This window comes from Sorex araneus, chromosome 1 (assembly GCF_027595985.1).
Source record: "Sorex araneus isolate mSorAra2 chromosome 1, mSorAra2.pri, whole genome shotgun sequence".
In the NCBI taxonomy this organism is placed as follows: Eukaryota; Metazoa; Chordata; class Mammalia; order Eulipotyphla; family Soricidae; genus Sorex; species Sorex araneus.
In genome coordinates, this window is record NC_073302.1 from 39,599,696 (window position 1) to 39,613,321 (window position 13,626).

At 57.0% G+C, this 13,626-nt stretch overlaps 1 protein-coding gene across 5 annotated transcripts; it reads right to left on the reverse strand.

Annotated features, from left to right (window-relative positions):
* Positions 1 to 735: 735 nt before the first annotated feature.
* DNAJB5 (DnaJ heat shock protein family (Hsp40) member B5) lies at positions 736 to 9,413 on the reverse strand. Of its 5 annotated transcripts, none has more exons than XM_055139843.1 (5): positions 9,267 to 9,413; positions 8,262 to 8,403; positions 5,554 to 5,798; positions 2,327 to 2,928; positions 736 to 2,190 (listed from the first exon to the last, which is right to left on the reverse strand). In XM_055139843.1, the coding sequence occupies exons 2-5, from the start codon at positions 8,327 to 8,329 to the stop codon at positions 1,957 to 1,959; spliced, it is 1,149 nt and encodes a 382-aa protein (XP_054995818.1). In that variant the 5' UTR covers positions 8,330 to 8,403; positions 9,267 to 9,413; the 3' UTR covers positions 736 to 1,956. The 5 variants fall into 5 exon arrangements, with proteins under 5 accessions (XP_054995818.1, XP_054995841.1, XP_054995810.1 ...); XM_055139866.1 differs by lacking the exon at positions 8,262 to 8,403 and adding an exon at positions 8,463 to 8,766; XM_055139835.1 differs by having other exon boundaries at positions 8,262 to 8,766.
* Positions 9,414 to 13,626: the final 4,213 nt, after the last annotated feature.

Here is a 13,626-nt window from a genome sequence, read left to right on the forward strand (position 1 = left end):
TTGAATCCCAGCATCCCATATGGTCCCCCAAGCATCACCAGGTGTAATTCCTGAGTGCAAGAGCCAGGAATAACCCCTGTGCATTGCTGGGTATGACCCCCCCAAAAAAAAAAAAAAAAAAGAAAGCAAATTAAGACCAGAACAACCATTCCCAGGAAACTATGACTTAAAGATCAACAACAGAATTCATGTCTCCCAGGGATCCTGCTCCCTCAGTGCAGGTTGCTCTCTCCTCTGCTTCAGGCACTGTCTTTGAGGATGTTTCTTCTGCCCTGTCTGAGAAGGACACTTTCTCTGAAAGGAAAATTCTAGTCTATGCAGAGAAAAATCAGTTCCCACGTTAGCACATCCCCCAAAGAGGATGGTCTATTTCTCATAACCAAGACTATTTGTTCTTTATGTTTGGTTTGACTTTTGTTTTGGGGCCATACCCAGTGGTACTCAGAGTTTACTCTTGGCAGTGCTTGGGGGAACATACATGGTGTCAGGGATCAAACCAAGGCAAGGCACATGCCCTACCCGCTGTACTCTCTGGTCCAAAGCTCTTCTAGCCACTGAGTGGTATCTTCTGTATTTGCTGTGTCGAGGTATGTTTTGGAAATCTGGGCTTGTAGGAAGGAGCCAACTTCCACTTATATTGATGGTAGTCAGAGCCTGGCAAGGTGGGGTAGGGGGCACTTGAAAAGGGGCCCTATGCACCTGCCTCCACCCCAGGTTCAGTGCGTCTCTCAGATGCCTTATTTTTAAAATACTTTATTATTTTTTCCATAATACTGTCATTACAAAAAAATACAAAAAACTACTATAAAAACATTCAGGGGCTTGTCAAAGTGAGAAAACCTAAAGACCCCACCCCAGGACCTCACTGAAGCCAGCTCCCTGGCTCCCCACTGTTAGACCTTCCTGCAGCCGTGGGAGTGGGGTGGCTCACGTGGGCTCAGAGGGATGGCAGTCCCCCTCAGCAGCCTCCACGAAGGGTCAGAATTGCTCCATATAGCACAAAAATGGGATTTGGAAGTTTGGGGGTGGCTAGGCCCTGAGTTCAGAGGTGTGGGGAGAAACCTGTGACCCTGAATCTCTTGGTGGGGTGTAGCTGCCACCTGACCCTGAAGCCCTTTCCGGTCCTGAGGAAGGCTGGGGTGTGGCCCCCATCCCCCGCCCCCACTTCTGCACTTAGCAGGTTCCTCCCTCGCTCCTCCTTGGAGGCTCCTGAGGACTCAACTTCCAGTTCTGTGGGGTCGAGGCAGGAGGACTGACGGGGCGGCTCTGAGGGCCCCCTTCACCTCACTGCCCCCAAATGAAAAGTGTCTCGTGCTCAGTGGCCCAGCTCAGGGGTTTCTGGACCTGCCCTTCCTCTCTCCGCCCTGAGAGGCACAGACAGCTCAAAGTGAGCGCTTGTGTGTGCGTGTGCGTGTGTATGTGTGTGTGTGCACGCGTGTGTGCATGTGTCTGTAAGAGTGTGAGCGCAGGAACCTCAGACACCGGCCCTGGGACCAGGCGGTGGTGGCAAAGCGGAGTCCTTGCTTCCCTTTTCCGCAACGGGAAGAAGCGGGACAGGGAGGGAGGACAGATTAGTTGCGAAGCTGAGAGGGGAGGAGGGCATGCTATTTACAGGCATGGACGAGGAACCTCTGCATCTTCAAGTAGCACTCAGGTCTCTCTCCAGCCACTAGAGTGGGAACTGGATTCAAAGCAAGTGACACGAAAATTGACCCCAGGCCTGGGCTAGCTCTCCCCAATTCCCTCCCACTCCCCCAAGACAGCCCAGCTCTGAGAGGGGTCAGGGACAGGAACATTGTCCTAAAAACCTTTTTTTTTTTTCTTTTCTTGTTTTTTTTTTTTTTTTTCATTTTAGAAAAAGTTGCCAGTGTCCAGTGGACATCAAGCCAGGTGCATGTGGCAGGGTGAGAGTGGGGGGTATTGCTGTGGAAGACTCTGGGCTGGCTGGGGCAGAGCCTAGGAACAGGGGAGGTGCTGCTTAAGGATCTGTCGGGTCTGTGGTGTCAATCTGTCTGGGAAGCGAACTTTGAACTCGACAATGAGGTCTCCCCGCTGGGTGGGCACCTTGGGGAAGGGCAGGCCCTCCCCACGGAGTCTCTTCACGGTGCCTGGCTTGATGACGTCGTTGCAGGGCAGAGGGATCACACGGCCGTCAATGGTGGGAATGTTCACGGTGCAGCCACACAGCGCCTGGTGGAAATGGTGAAAACGTGTGAGGAAAGGGGAAGAGAAGTTTGGGAATTATGTTGGCATTCCCTTGCAGTCCAATGCAGGCACTCTCGCATGCATGCGCACACACACGCTTGCACACATACTTGGGTCTTACCTCTTTGAGGCTAATCAGGGCACTGTAGAGCACATTGGTGCCATCTCTGCGAAAGTGTGCATGGGGTTTGTCTTTGAGAACGAAGACAATGTCAGCAGGGATGTTGTCTGGGGTTGCGTCGCCCTCTTTGGGGAAGGTGATCTTGGTTCCCTCCTTCCAGCCCCGTTTGATGACAATGTGCAGGATCTTGTCCTCAGTGCGCACAGTTCGCCCGTCTGGGTTGAGGCGCCGCCTTGTGATCTTCATGCGCTTGGTGGAGCCATGGTAGATCTCCTCCAGGGACACCCGCAGCTCGTGCACCACCGGGGGATCCTGCACCTTGCGCCGAGGGTACAGCGGTTCGGGGGCTCGCCTTGGACCCCTGCTCAGCCCATTGAAGCCAAAGCGGCCAAAGGCACCAAAGGGGTCCTCGTCTTCATCCACGTCCATGTCATCGGGGTCAAAGCCGCTGAAGGGGCGAGTGGAGCGACTGCTGGCAAAGAAGATATCGAAGGGGTTGGAGCCACCAAAGAAGGAAGCAAAGGTGGCATGGGGGTCCCCATGAAAGGTGTAATGGAAGGAGCCACTGGAGCCACCCGATGAGCCACCGCCGGTCTTCAGGCCTGGAGGGAGGAGAAGTTAGGGGCAGTATGGTAGTTCCCAGCACATACCCCTACCCAGTCCTTCCCCCCGCCTCCCCCCTCCCAATTCCAATTCCTGGACCTGGAGAAAGAAGCCTGGCCTGTTGAAGGAAGAAAAGTCTCTGGCAGTGTTTATTCCTGCTCTAATGATGTGTCTGGTAAGGAAGCGTGTCTGAAGGGCAGAGAGGCCAAGTTTCTCCCTACATAGAAAAGCTAATACTAGAAGACTCAGAAGATGTGAGTTCCAGGCCTGTCATCTCTTCTGTGGACCTGTGACCCCAAACTGTCTCACAAAGCATTAAGTGGCTGGCCTGGGGCCCCCTTATTCGTGATACCTGCTTGCAGATCTTTGCCACTCTCTGAAGAGCTGATGGGCAGGAGGCAATAGTGACTGGCCTGTCCCATCTTGGTGGGGAGGGTTTAGGGGGTGGGGACAGTGCAGGGGCCACCTGCTGGTCTCTCTCTCTCTCCGCTTCAATGTGACTTCTGCCCTACCTGTCTCTTGTCCCCCCACCCAATACACCCCTGGGAATGGAGCTCAGGAGGGTTTCCCCCAAGCAGGAAATCTCCTTAGCTTGGAGCTGAGCGGTTTTTCTTGAAAAAGGTTTCAGATGCTTTGTTGGCATGCTTGGGGATGGCAGTGTGGCACCAGGCCAGGCGCTCACACGTGAGACAGAGGCTCCACGGGGAGAGAAGCTCTTGCAAGTTATACAACACCAAGCCCCACAGCCCACTCCTGGCGTCAGGGCAACCAAAACACATGAATGAGCTGGCACATTCCGGGTGGTGACCCCAGCTGCTCTCGCTGGAGGCAGCTACCCACGGGCTCAGCTTCCTGGAAGCAGTTTTGGGGGTGAGAGGGTGGCTGGGTGTGTGTGTGGGGGTTGGGGTGGTCAGGATGGTAACAGGGGCAGGAGGTGGGGCTCACACAGAGAACAGATGGACTCAGAGGTGGAGTGCAGGCACCTTTGGAGCCTTTTCTCTCGAATTTCCATTGGCTGTGGAAACCCTGAGCCTAAATTAGCTTTTTACTTCCCGGGGCTGCCGCAGGTTTCAGTTTCCATAGGGAGGCCAAGTGGCACACAGTTCACCCTTCCCCAAGGCCCCAATCTCTCTCCTTCCTCTCTGGAGGGTCTGAGATCAGGTAAGTGCAAGGGACCTGGGCAGAGCTAGGGGTGGGGGGTGGGGCTGATGACAAAGGAGGGGGGATGGCTCTACACATGGCCACCCTCATGCAAGCTGGGAACAAAGTGTCCCCAGCCAGGACAATGTGGTCCATGAGCACAACTGTTCTGCCGGCTATGGGAGGGGCCGGGCAGACAGAAACGTTGCTTTGCTTCTCCTTCCTAGGCTGGAGGGTTAGCGCAGCCCCAGAATTCCTCCCGACTGGAGGCTTGCATCAGAGCCCATGGCTCACCTGGCCTGGGAGCCTGAGCTTTGTCCTTCATTTCAGTTTGGCTCCCCCAGCCCCCACCTTCCTGAACAAAGGTGAGGGTGGAAGGAGCGAGTCCATCCCTCGGGAAGTCCCACGGAGCCTGGTGCCTGGATTCCTTCCCCATCCCGGCACCCTCTGTCCCCTCAGCTGAGAGAATACGGGACTCCGCCCGCTGCCTGTCAATCTGGGAGTTACCACATCTAGTAGGTGAGAAAGGGACACCAGAAGAAGCCTGTGGCACTCGGATATAAGAGCAGGAGGCTGGAAACCGGGATCCACAGAGCAAGAAGGAGAGGAAGAAAAGAACCCTTTCCTTCCGGTTCTTTTAGGGGACCTGATCTACTTTGGAGGAAGGAAGGTGTGTGCCGCTGGGCAGGCAGGACAGTTCCTCCCGGGAAGGAGAGTCCTCAGCTGTGACAGTGTCTCTTAATATAGCCTGACAGGTGCCTGTGGCTGGCGGGTGGCAGGCGGCCCTGAGGGGCAGGCACAGAATTAGCAGCTACATCATGCCCGTGGGATGTGTGGGGAGGGGCCACCCTCTCAGAGCCTTTATTTGGGCCTTTCCTGCCGCCCTGTGCGTGGCCACCCGCGTCCCCACCAGGGAGGGGGTGGGATGCCAACAGCATCCACCCTCAGAGCCTACCACATCCTGCGGGAAGCAGAGCTCCATCTCTGCTCTGCTGGCCTGGAGTGGGCAGGGAGGGAACAGGGAAGGAGACATCTGTCTCTGGAGCTCAGAGCGTGAGCGGTTAATTCCTGGGCTGCCGAAGGGCCAAACTTTTCTGCTGATGTAGGGAGATGCTCTGTCCTCTACACACCCCCTTTCCCTAACCTTCCTGTCAGCCAATGAAGTGGCAGGGACTTCAGGCAGGACTAATAAGGCTGGGAGGGAGAATGAGAGGGGGGACAGCCTCTGGCGGTCACTTCAGCCTTCTCCAAGGCTTCAGTTTCAGGACGGAGAGAGGCAGCAAGAGGCAGGGAGTCCGTCACTGCGCAGACCGGGTCCTGGGGGCCGGTATTGTGTGAGGGGGTCTCTCCTCTGCTCTGGGGGGCCAGTACTGGGAATGCAGGCTGCCCTCACCCCCACCCGTGCCTCCAGATCTATGACAGAACTGGGTCACCCGGGACCCCACAGAATGGGTGGAGTTCCAGGGGGAACACTGCCCTCTTACCTTCCTCCCCATACTGGTCATAGAGGCCCCTCTTCTTGGGGTCACTCAGCACATCGTAGGCCTCGGCAATCTCCTTGAACTTCTCCTCGGCGTTGGGCTCTTTGTTCTTGTCTGGGTGGTACTTGAGGGCCATCTTCCGGTAGGCTTTCTTGATTTCATCCTCATTGGCCCCTGACGGGATCCCCAGGATCTTGTAATAGTCTTTTCCCATTACAGCCACTGGACCGGCGCTGGTCTCCTTGTTTCTGAAAGAAACCCAGGGCCAGTCCTTGAGGCCCCTGTGCCTTCCCGCCCTGCCCTGCAGTCCCTCGGCTACTCACTCTCAGCAGGTCAGGCCCAGCCTGTATGTCTGTCTCCCCATCAGTAAAGGGACAGTCTGACTAGATGACCTCGTCCGGCTCAGACATTCTAGAGCTCTGTGATCCTCCACCTCAGCGCCCACTTTTCTCAGCAGGAAACGGTGGGCTATGGCCTCCTCCTTGGGGCTAGGCTCAGGTCCAGGCCTTGGTGTCGGACTGAGGACCCCCAGAGCAGCCCTACTGAGTGAGGTGGCACCATGGACTGGCACACCCGTGCACGGAGGCTGGTGGAGATGAGTGTGCTGGGTGAGGTCACCTGAGCTTCGTGGTCTCCTACGCCATGCCTTAGGCACAATGCCCAGCTAAGGGCAGCTGGGGCAGTGGCTGGCCTGGAGACGGACCTCGGTATCTTCAGCCAGCTGTCCTAGGCAGCCCGGCTGAGTCAGGCTGTGGGGACCGGAAGTCCTCTCTCCTGCTGGAGCCCCGGGCCTCCCTGTCTCAGCCCCCAGACTCTTCAAAGTGTCACGTATGACTCAGATAGTGGGGTGACTGGCAGCCTTCAGAAACTGTTCTGAACCCCTCCGTGTGTGTGTGTGTGTGTGTGTGTGTGTGTATGTGTCAGTGTGTGACACTGGTTCCTCCCCCAGCCCGGGCAGCCGGTCCCTTTACTCATTTCCCAGCATCTACACACCCAACTGTGCATGAAAACGCGTGCCTGCACTGGTGAGCAGGCACAGCCTGGGGGGCAGGGCCTTTAGAAGCCAGACACTGGGAGACAACCGAGCACTGACCACCTTTGCTGATACCTGCCTGCCAGTCCCCTGCTTCACCTGCCCCTGCTTTAGAAGCTGGCCCAGTGCCAGCACCCCGCCCCCCACCCCCTGCTCTTCTGATGGTTCTTTTACCCTGAACCCGGAGAGGCAGGAGCAAAGCACACTCATTCTTCTGCTCTGCTTCCACTCCAGCAGTGATTCTGGGGTGGCGAGGAAGGAAAGGGGACTTTTCTGTCACTTGAGCTATTTGGGGGAATGGCCAGAAGCCACTCTGTAGCCCTTAGGAGGTTTAGCCAACCCCTGCCAAAAAAGCTGGGAGAACCAGAGTCTTTCTAGCAATGTCCTGGGCTGGCAGCCACAGCCAAGGCTGTTTTTCGGCTTCTGACTGCTTCCGAGTGTTCGGGGCTCCCTGGCAGGAGCAAGACCCCCAGGCTGGCAGGGACAAGAAGGGATGGTGACCCTGGCCCCCACAGGGCCGGTTGCAGGTGGCGGGGTTGACTCATGGTATTGGAGTCACCCCACTCTGATGAGGAGAAGGCTCCATAAAGGCGGGTACTCCCCCTTCTCCCCCTACCAGCATGTCACGCCTGGTGGGGGAGGCTGGGGTGGGAGGAGGCAGAGAAGAAAGAGCATCTGGGGGAGGGCAGCCATTTTCGGAAGCAGCAGTAAAAGCCGTCTGAGAGGGAGCTGGGGGTGGTCTGCCATCTCAGCCTCGGCCCACACCCTAGCACACCAAGAGAGGACCCCAGAGAACCAGAGCAGTTGCTAAGCAAAGGACAAGCCGAAGGGTTCACCACCAGGACTCCCAGCCTCCTTTGGCTGTCCCCGCGTCACCTCCTCACCAGGCTCCCTTCCCACAGACACCAGCCCTGCCTGGCCTGCGGCTCTAGACCTGCAATCTTCCAGCCCCCACATCTACAGGGTCCTCCCAGGAGTGGGTTCCAGCCCCCATCCCGCTCTTCCCTCCCCTTCCCCATAAGCCACGTGTTCAAATGACAAAGGAGCCCCATGGCATGGCACTGCCTTTGATGAGAAAGAATGAAAAGGATGGATGTGTGGAGGCAGGAAGGACAAATGGGGAAGAATGGCCAGGGTGCCTGAGCTGCAGGGAGAGGAGATGGGAGACAGAGGATGAAGTCTGGTGGTGGGGCATGACAAATGCCAGAGAGGGGTGGCTGGGGAGGAAAAGGGGTTTCCAGGGGCTGAAGAGATAGCACACGGGTTAAGGCGCCTGCCTTACATGCAGCTGACCTGAGTTCAATCCCTGGCACCACATAGTCCCCCTGAGCACCTTCAGGAAGGGTCCCCGACCACAGAGCCAGGACTAAGTCCTAAGCACCACAGGGTGTGGCCCCCAAACAAACAAAAATGTTTCCTCTGGGTTGAAAGAGATGCAAGAATTGGGAACACCAGGAAGGGGAGGGGGGGCTGAGCAATTCGTGGGAACGGGTGCCGAAAGGAGTGGATAAGGGCGATGGCCGAGGTGGGGTGCAGTTGAAATGGTTGGTCTCAGGGGTCTCATGTCAGGGAGGATGCCAGAAGGGCTGGGGGGGTTGGGAAGGAGATGGAAGGATGGAGGGGTGTGGAGGATGAGACGCGGTCATGGGTATGAGCGCCCTTCTCGGGAGGGACTTACCGAAACTTTACAAACCCATTCAGCGTCCACGCTCGAAGTTTTAAGGGCTCCAGCTGAATTTTAAACATCAAGCTGGCTAAGAAGTCTTCTCCCCAGAAGTGTGGGAAGCTCCGGAAAGCGCCTCTGGCCTGCAGTGGGGGTGCTGCTGGGGATGGGCAGGAGAGCGCTGTGCGCTTAAACATGCCCAGCCCAGCCCCTCACCTCGGATCGCTCCACCACCGGAGCGCTGCAAGCTGCGGCCGCCCTGGAAGGCACCTCCTCGTTGTGGGTGATGGTGGTGGTGGTGGTGAGGGGATCTCAGAGGCCCCTGAGGGCCCTGTGCGGTGCAGCAAGGGCTGGACCAGATCCCAAGGTGTGCAGACGGAAGGGACAGGGTCCAGCGGCCACCTGCGCCCAGGTGCGGCGCCGGCCTGCGGCGGCGAGCGGATGGCCCGGCCAGGCGGGTGCAGGCGGGCGACGGAGAGGGACAGCGAGCGTGCGTGCCACCGCCGACAGGTGTGATTGTCTGCGAGGGCCCGAGAGGCAGTGAGCTAGCTCTTCTCGCCTCTCTCCCCGGAGGACCCGACCCCAATCCCCGAGAAACCTACTCAATGAAATCGCTGACGGGGAGTCTCCTCCCTCGCAGAGGGGCGGGGCAGAGCAGAGCTCCGCCGGGACAAAAGCGCGGCGAGAGGGGAGGACGCGGGGAGCGGGGAGGGGGCTCGGGCGGGGGAGGGTGGTCGGTGATGTCACCGCGCTGGCAGGCTGGGCCAGCTCCGAAAACGCCTCCGCGCCGCCGAACCCAATCCGACCCGACCCGGCCCGCCGAGACTGCCCCCGGCCCCCCGGGGGAGAGGGTCTCAAATAGCGAGCACCACCGTGCAGACTCCAGGTCCCCGCACCCGCGATGGGCCCTTTCAGCGTCCCAACCCTCCCCCCGCCCCCCCTGCCCCCATACCAGGACCCCTTGGCTTCGCGACGCCCCCCGTTCCCGGGCTCCCCCAAGTCCTGGCCGGGCACCCTCACCGATGAGGAGCTGCGGGCGACGCCGCGGTCCTTCAGACAGCCGCTGCCCCCTCCCCCGGCTCCGGCTCCGCCGCCTCCACTCGGGACAGGAGTCGCCTGCCCGCCGGCCGCAGACAGCGGGCCCGGGAACCCGCCCCCACGGCTCCGCCTCCGCGCAGCCCATTGCACTGCCCGCCCGTCACTCAGCCCAGCCTCTTCGCTCATTGGGTGGTTTTCAACGAGTGGCCGCCCCATACACCGCCCCTGTCACCCGGCCACACGCGCACACATTCCGAGCAGTGATTGGCGTGGGTCTGATTGGTGCGCTCGGGGATCAATCAACCACACCTCTCCGCCATCCCGTCGTGCCATTGGTGAAAAGGACAGAGGGTGGAAATTCCACGCGCCCTTTGATTTCATTGGTTGGTTTGCGGGGCTCAGACCCGAGCCCCGGGGGGACAATTTATATTAGTCCAATCTCCGGTTTGAGAAGGTGGGACATACTGGCCACCGCTTGAATCCCGGGAGAAACTTCTGGAACCTGTGCAACGTCAAAGGCGGCCTTAAAGGAAAAGGACACTGTTGGCTGTGACTCTGGGCATTCTTTCCGCCCCCCTCCCTTCGCAGCCCCCCTCCCCCTCCCCCAAGGGATGGCAAAGTATAGTGCACCCGGGGAGGTGTAGTGCCTGAACTTGGGTGAGAGATCATCCCCCCCTTTTTTTTTTTTTCTCTCTTCCATGGACCCGTGAACTCACCTCGACCTGACCTGATTTAGCTTTACCTTACCCTGACCTGGAGATGACCCGTTAACTGAGTGTCGAAACAGAGCCTGGTCGCCAAGCAGTTAAAATACCTCCTCTTTCTCCGCTGTCGCCTGGTGGTTCTCGGATTTAGCAACTTCCTTTCAGACCCCCGGTCATCCTCTGTATGGTCCCTTCATCTTTGCTCCATCTCAGCAACCTCCGCAGCCCCCAGGAACATTCTCCCTCTGTGTTTCTATCCTTCCCCTTTGCGTACCTGCACCCCTGCCTTGTATCCGTATCTTGGCCTGGTATGATCTGTCTTTCCCCCTTGGTTCTCTCATTTTCCCCTCCCTCCGAATCCTTGCCCCTCGGCCCATCATCTCACCTATTCTAGCGCCCCTCTTTAACCCTTCATCTCAGTTCCGTGTGATCTCCTCTGTTCACACCCTTAGAATTTCCCATTTCAGGTCCCCACCCCCATTAAATCTCAGCCCCAGTGTCCCCGCTGTTCAGAGCAGGCAGGGCTGCGGAGGCGGTAGCCGGCGGAAGCCGACGCTTGAGCAGACACGGTGCCTGGCGCGCCCACGTCACTGTCTCCCAGGCCCATCTGTGCTCGAGGGAGCGGGGGTGGGGAGGGGGTAATCCGGGGGTGAAGGGGGGAGGGAGTACTTGGAGGGTTTAAGGACAAAGGAAGGACCAGTACAGAAGTTCTGGATTCCTTCTCTCTTTTGCTGTTTCCCAGCAACAGAGTTTGGTCACGCTGAGGTCACATAAACTGGATATAGCTGGAAACCGAGGCACAGAGAGCATCAGTAGGTAGGCCCAGAGTAGGGTGGAGCAGAAGAGAGTACAGGTACCCCGGGGGTCAGGCCTACAAGTTCTCAACCATCTGCCAGCTTCCCAGTTCTTCCCAGGTGCACAGGTTGTGGGGTGTAAAGGTTGTGAGGTATGAAGGGGTAAAGGTTGTGAGGTGTGAAGGGTAAAGGTTGTGAGGTGTGAAGGCGTAAAGGTTGTATGGTCTGAAGAGTAAAGGTTGTGAGGTGTGAGAGGTAAAGGTTGTGAGGTGTGAAGGGCTGTGAGGTGTGAAGGGGTAAAGGTGAGGTGTGAAGGGTAAAGATTGTGAGTTGTGAAGGGGTAAAGTTTGCGTGGTGTGAAGGGTAAGGATTGTGAGGTGTGAGAGGTAAAGGCTGTGAGGTGTGAAAGGTAAAGCTTGTGAGGTGTGAAGGGATAAAGGTTGTGAGGTGTGAAGGAGAGTGGGAATTGTGAAGAGGAGGTGGGGTTAGGGGGATGAGCAAGAAGAGTGGGAAGATGGGGAAAGAGAGATGGGAGGAGAGACGGGGTGAAATGATGTGGAAAGGAGGGAAGGAAGGTGGGTAAGAGATTGGGAGAGGAGAGGAGATAGGTTGGGAAGTAAGGATGGGATGAGATGGGAAGGAAAAGTGGGGACCGGCCACAGAAGGAGGCAGCATCAGGACATGACTGAGAGGTGGGGTGAGGAGAAACGCAGACGGGAAGAAAAGAGATGTTAGAAGGGACAGGGCTGGTGTGACACAGAGATGGGTAAGGTGGGACCTGGCCCCCACTTATTCTGCACTAGTGCTGGCTCCTCAGATTCTGAGCCCCTCAATCTCCCACCTCCAGACTAATGGGGCCTGAGGTGTGGGCGGCTCTGCTTCTTCCTATTCCAGTTCTGTCTATGTCGCCTCCTCCAGCCTTGCCTGTGCCAGAACGGAGGCAGAGAGTTTAGTCACTGGCCTTTACCTGGTCAGTGAACACTGATGTGCAGGCTGAAGACTTTCAAGGGGGTGAGATGTCTCCCTCAGGTGCCAGAGTACAGATGCCATTGGCTAGAGCTGTTCTGTCTCCCACCGTCCAGGGCACCTGTGGCATGTGCGAGGAACTGGGCTGGACACACTGCAGTCTGGAGGCAAATAGGATCTCCGAATCACCCAGTTGTGTGGTGAGGGCACTGCTGAATCTGTGCCCATTTTCTTCCATGAGATGGAGGCAGACAACGGCGGTCCTCTGACACTTGTTTAAAGGTTAATTAAGGTAACACATGTCCTGCACCTATTTCGGAGTTTGGCGTGTAGTTCATGCTCAGCTAAGTTAGCTGTTACTCTGCTCACATGTAGCTGGGTGTGTGAGTACATCTGTACACGTGTGAGTCTGGGAGTTATTCGCATTGTTGTATTGGTAGCATGGTTTGTGAGTGTATCTGTGCAGTTATTTTTGTGTGGTGGTGTGTCCTGTAGCACTCATCGCTTTAGATCCATGATCCTGTGTTAGTGTACATGTGTGATTCAGTGACTGTGTGGGATATTCTGACAAGGGTGGATGGAGGGAGGCCTTTTGGCTATTGACACATTGACACTGTCTGCTGGTGTATGCTTGTGTCTGTGATCATGTCAGTTCCAAACACCCCCACTCACCCTCCCTTCCCATGGAGACGTCATAACCCTAGGTGTCCCTCATTTCCTCACCCTGAGGGAACCGGAACCCGGGGGCAGGGGTGGGGGTGGGTGCATGAGGAGGTGTTTAGACAGAAGCACATGCTCCCCCCTAGACTGGAGAGGAGGGGGGGACCCTTCTCTCACACAGATCCTGAAGGCTCCAGAGGAAGTCCCCCCCCCACCAGCCTGTTCTCAGTTCCTAGTCTTGTCTCCATGGCAGCGGTTGCCAGGGGCTCCCGCTGTTGCTAAGATCTGGGTGTGGGAGGCTGCCAGGCCCTGTTGCCAGTAGAAATAGAGGATCCGGGGGGGAAAGGAAGACTACCCCCACAGCTGCCAGCTCTCTACAGTGACAGGACTGCTCTTGGGCCTCTCCTGGCCCTAAATGTGGCAGCACTAGGGTTTGCAGATGCTGAAACTGGACTATTGAGATCTACCTTGGAGGAAAAGGGGGCCCCTAGCCTTTCTGTGGCCATCTTTACAGTTGGGAGACCTTTGAAATGAGTAACCATCTCGTCCTGCCCCCTATCCCTTATGCCACTGTTCTTCAGCCTTCTTACACCCGTGGGCAGCACCTGCCCCCTCACACCAGTGCACGAGTCAGCGGTGACGACCAAGGTGGTGACCAATGGTTTCCAAGCTTCCCACGTCTATGGGCTGGCACTGCTGTAGGCACCAGTAGTTGAAGACCTCTGCCATCCGCTACACTCACCCCCTCCTCCCAGCCCTCTGAACAGACTCTACCTGAGTTCTCCAGTGTCTAAAGCTGACAGACTCTTCCTTCCCTTGCATTCAAGTGTCAGCTGGTACTTGAGCCCAGTCTTTGATCCCACACTGAGTCCCATCTTTAGCCGCAGTCTGAGATCTTAGTCCTGGTCAGACTAAACCCAAACCCAGACCCAGTTTGGGTGTATCCCAATTTGGAGACAAGAGATTTGAACTCATGAGCAGATTCTGTTCTTATCCTGTACGCTGACTGAATGCGGACCAGTAAAATTCCCAATACTTTGTGTAGCATCTGCTCTAGAGTTGCCTGCTCTGAGCCTAAAGCGACAGGCACAACTAGGGGTCATTTCTTGCCTTAAGGTGAGAGGATAATACTAAAGATGACCAGCAGAGGGCGCGCAACATCTAGTTCTAGAAATTCAGTTTCCCAGCGCCTACACCTGGCAAAATGGAATCTCAGAT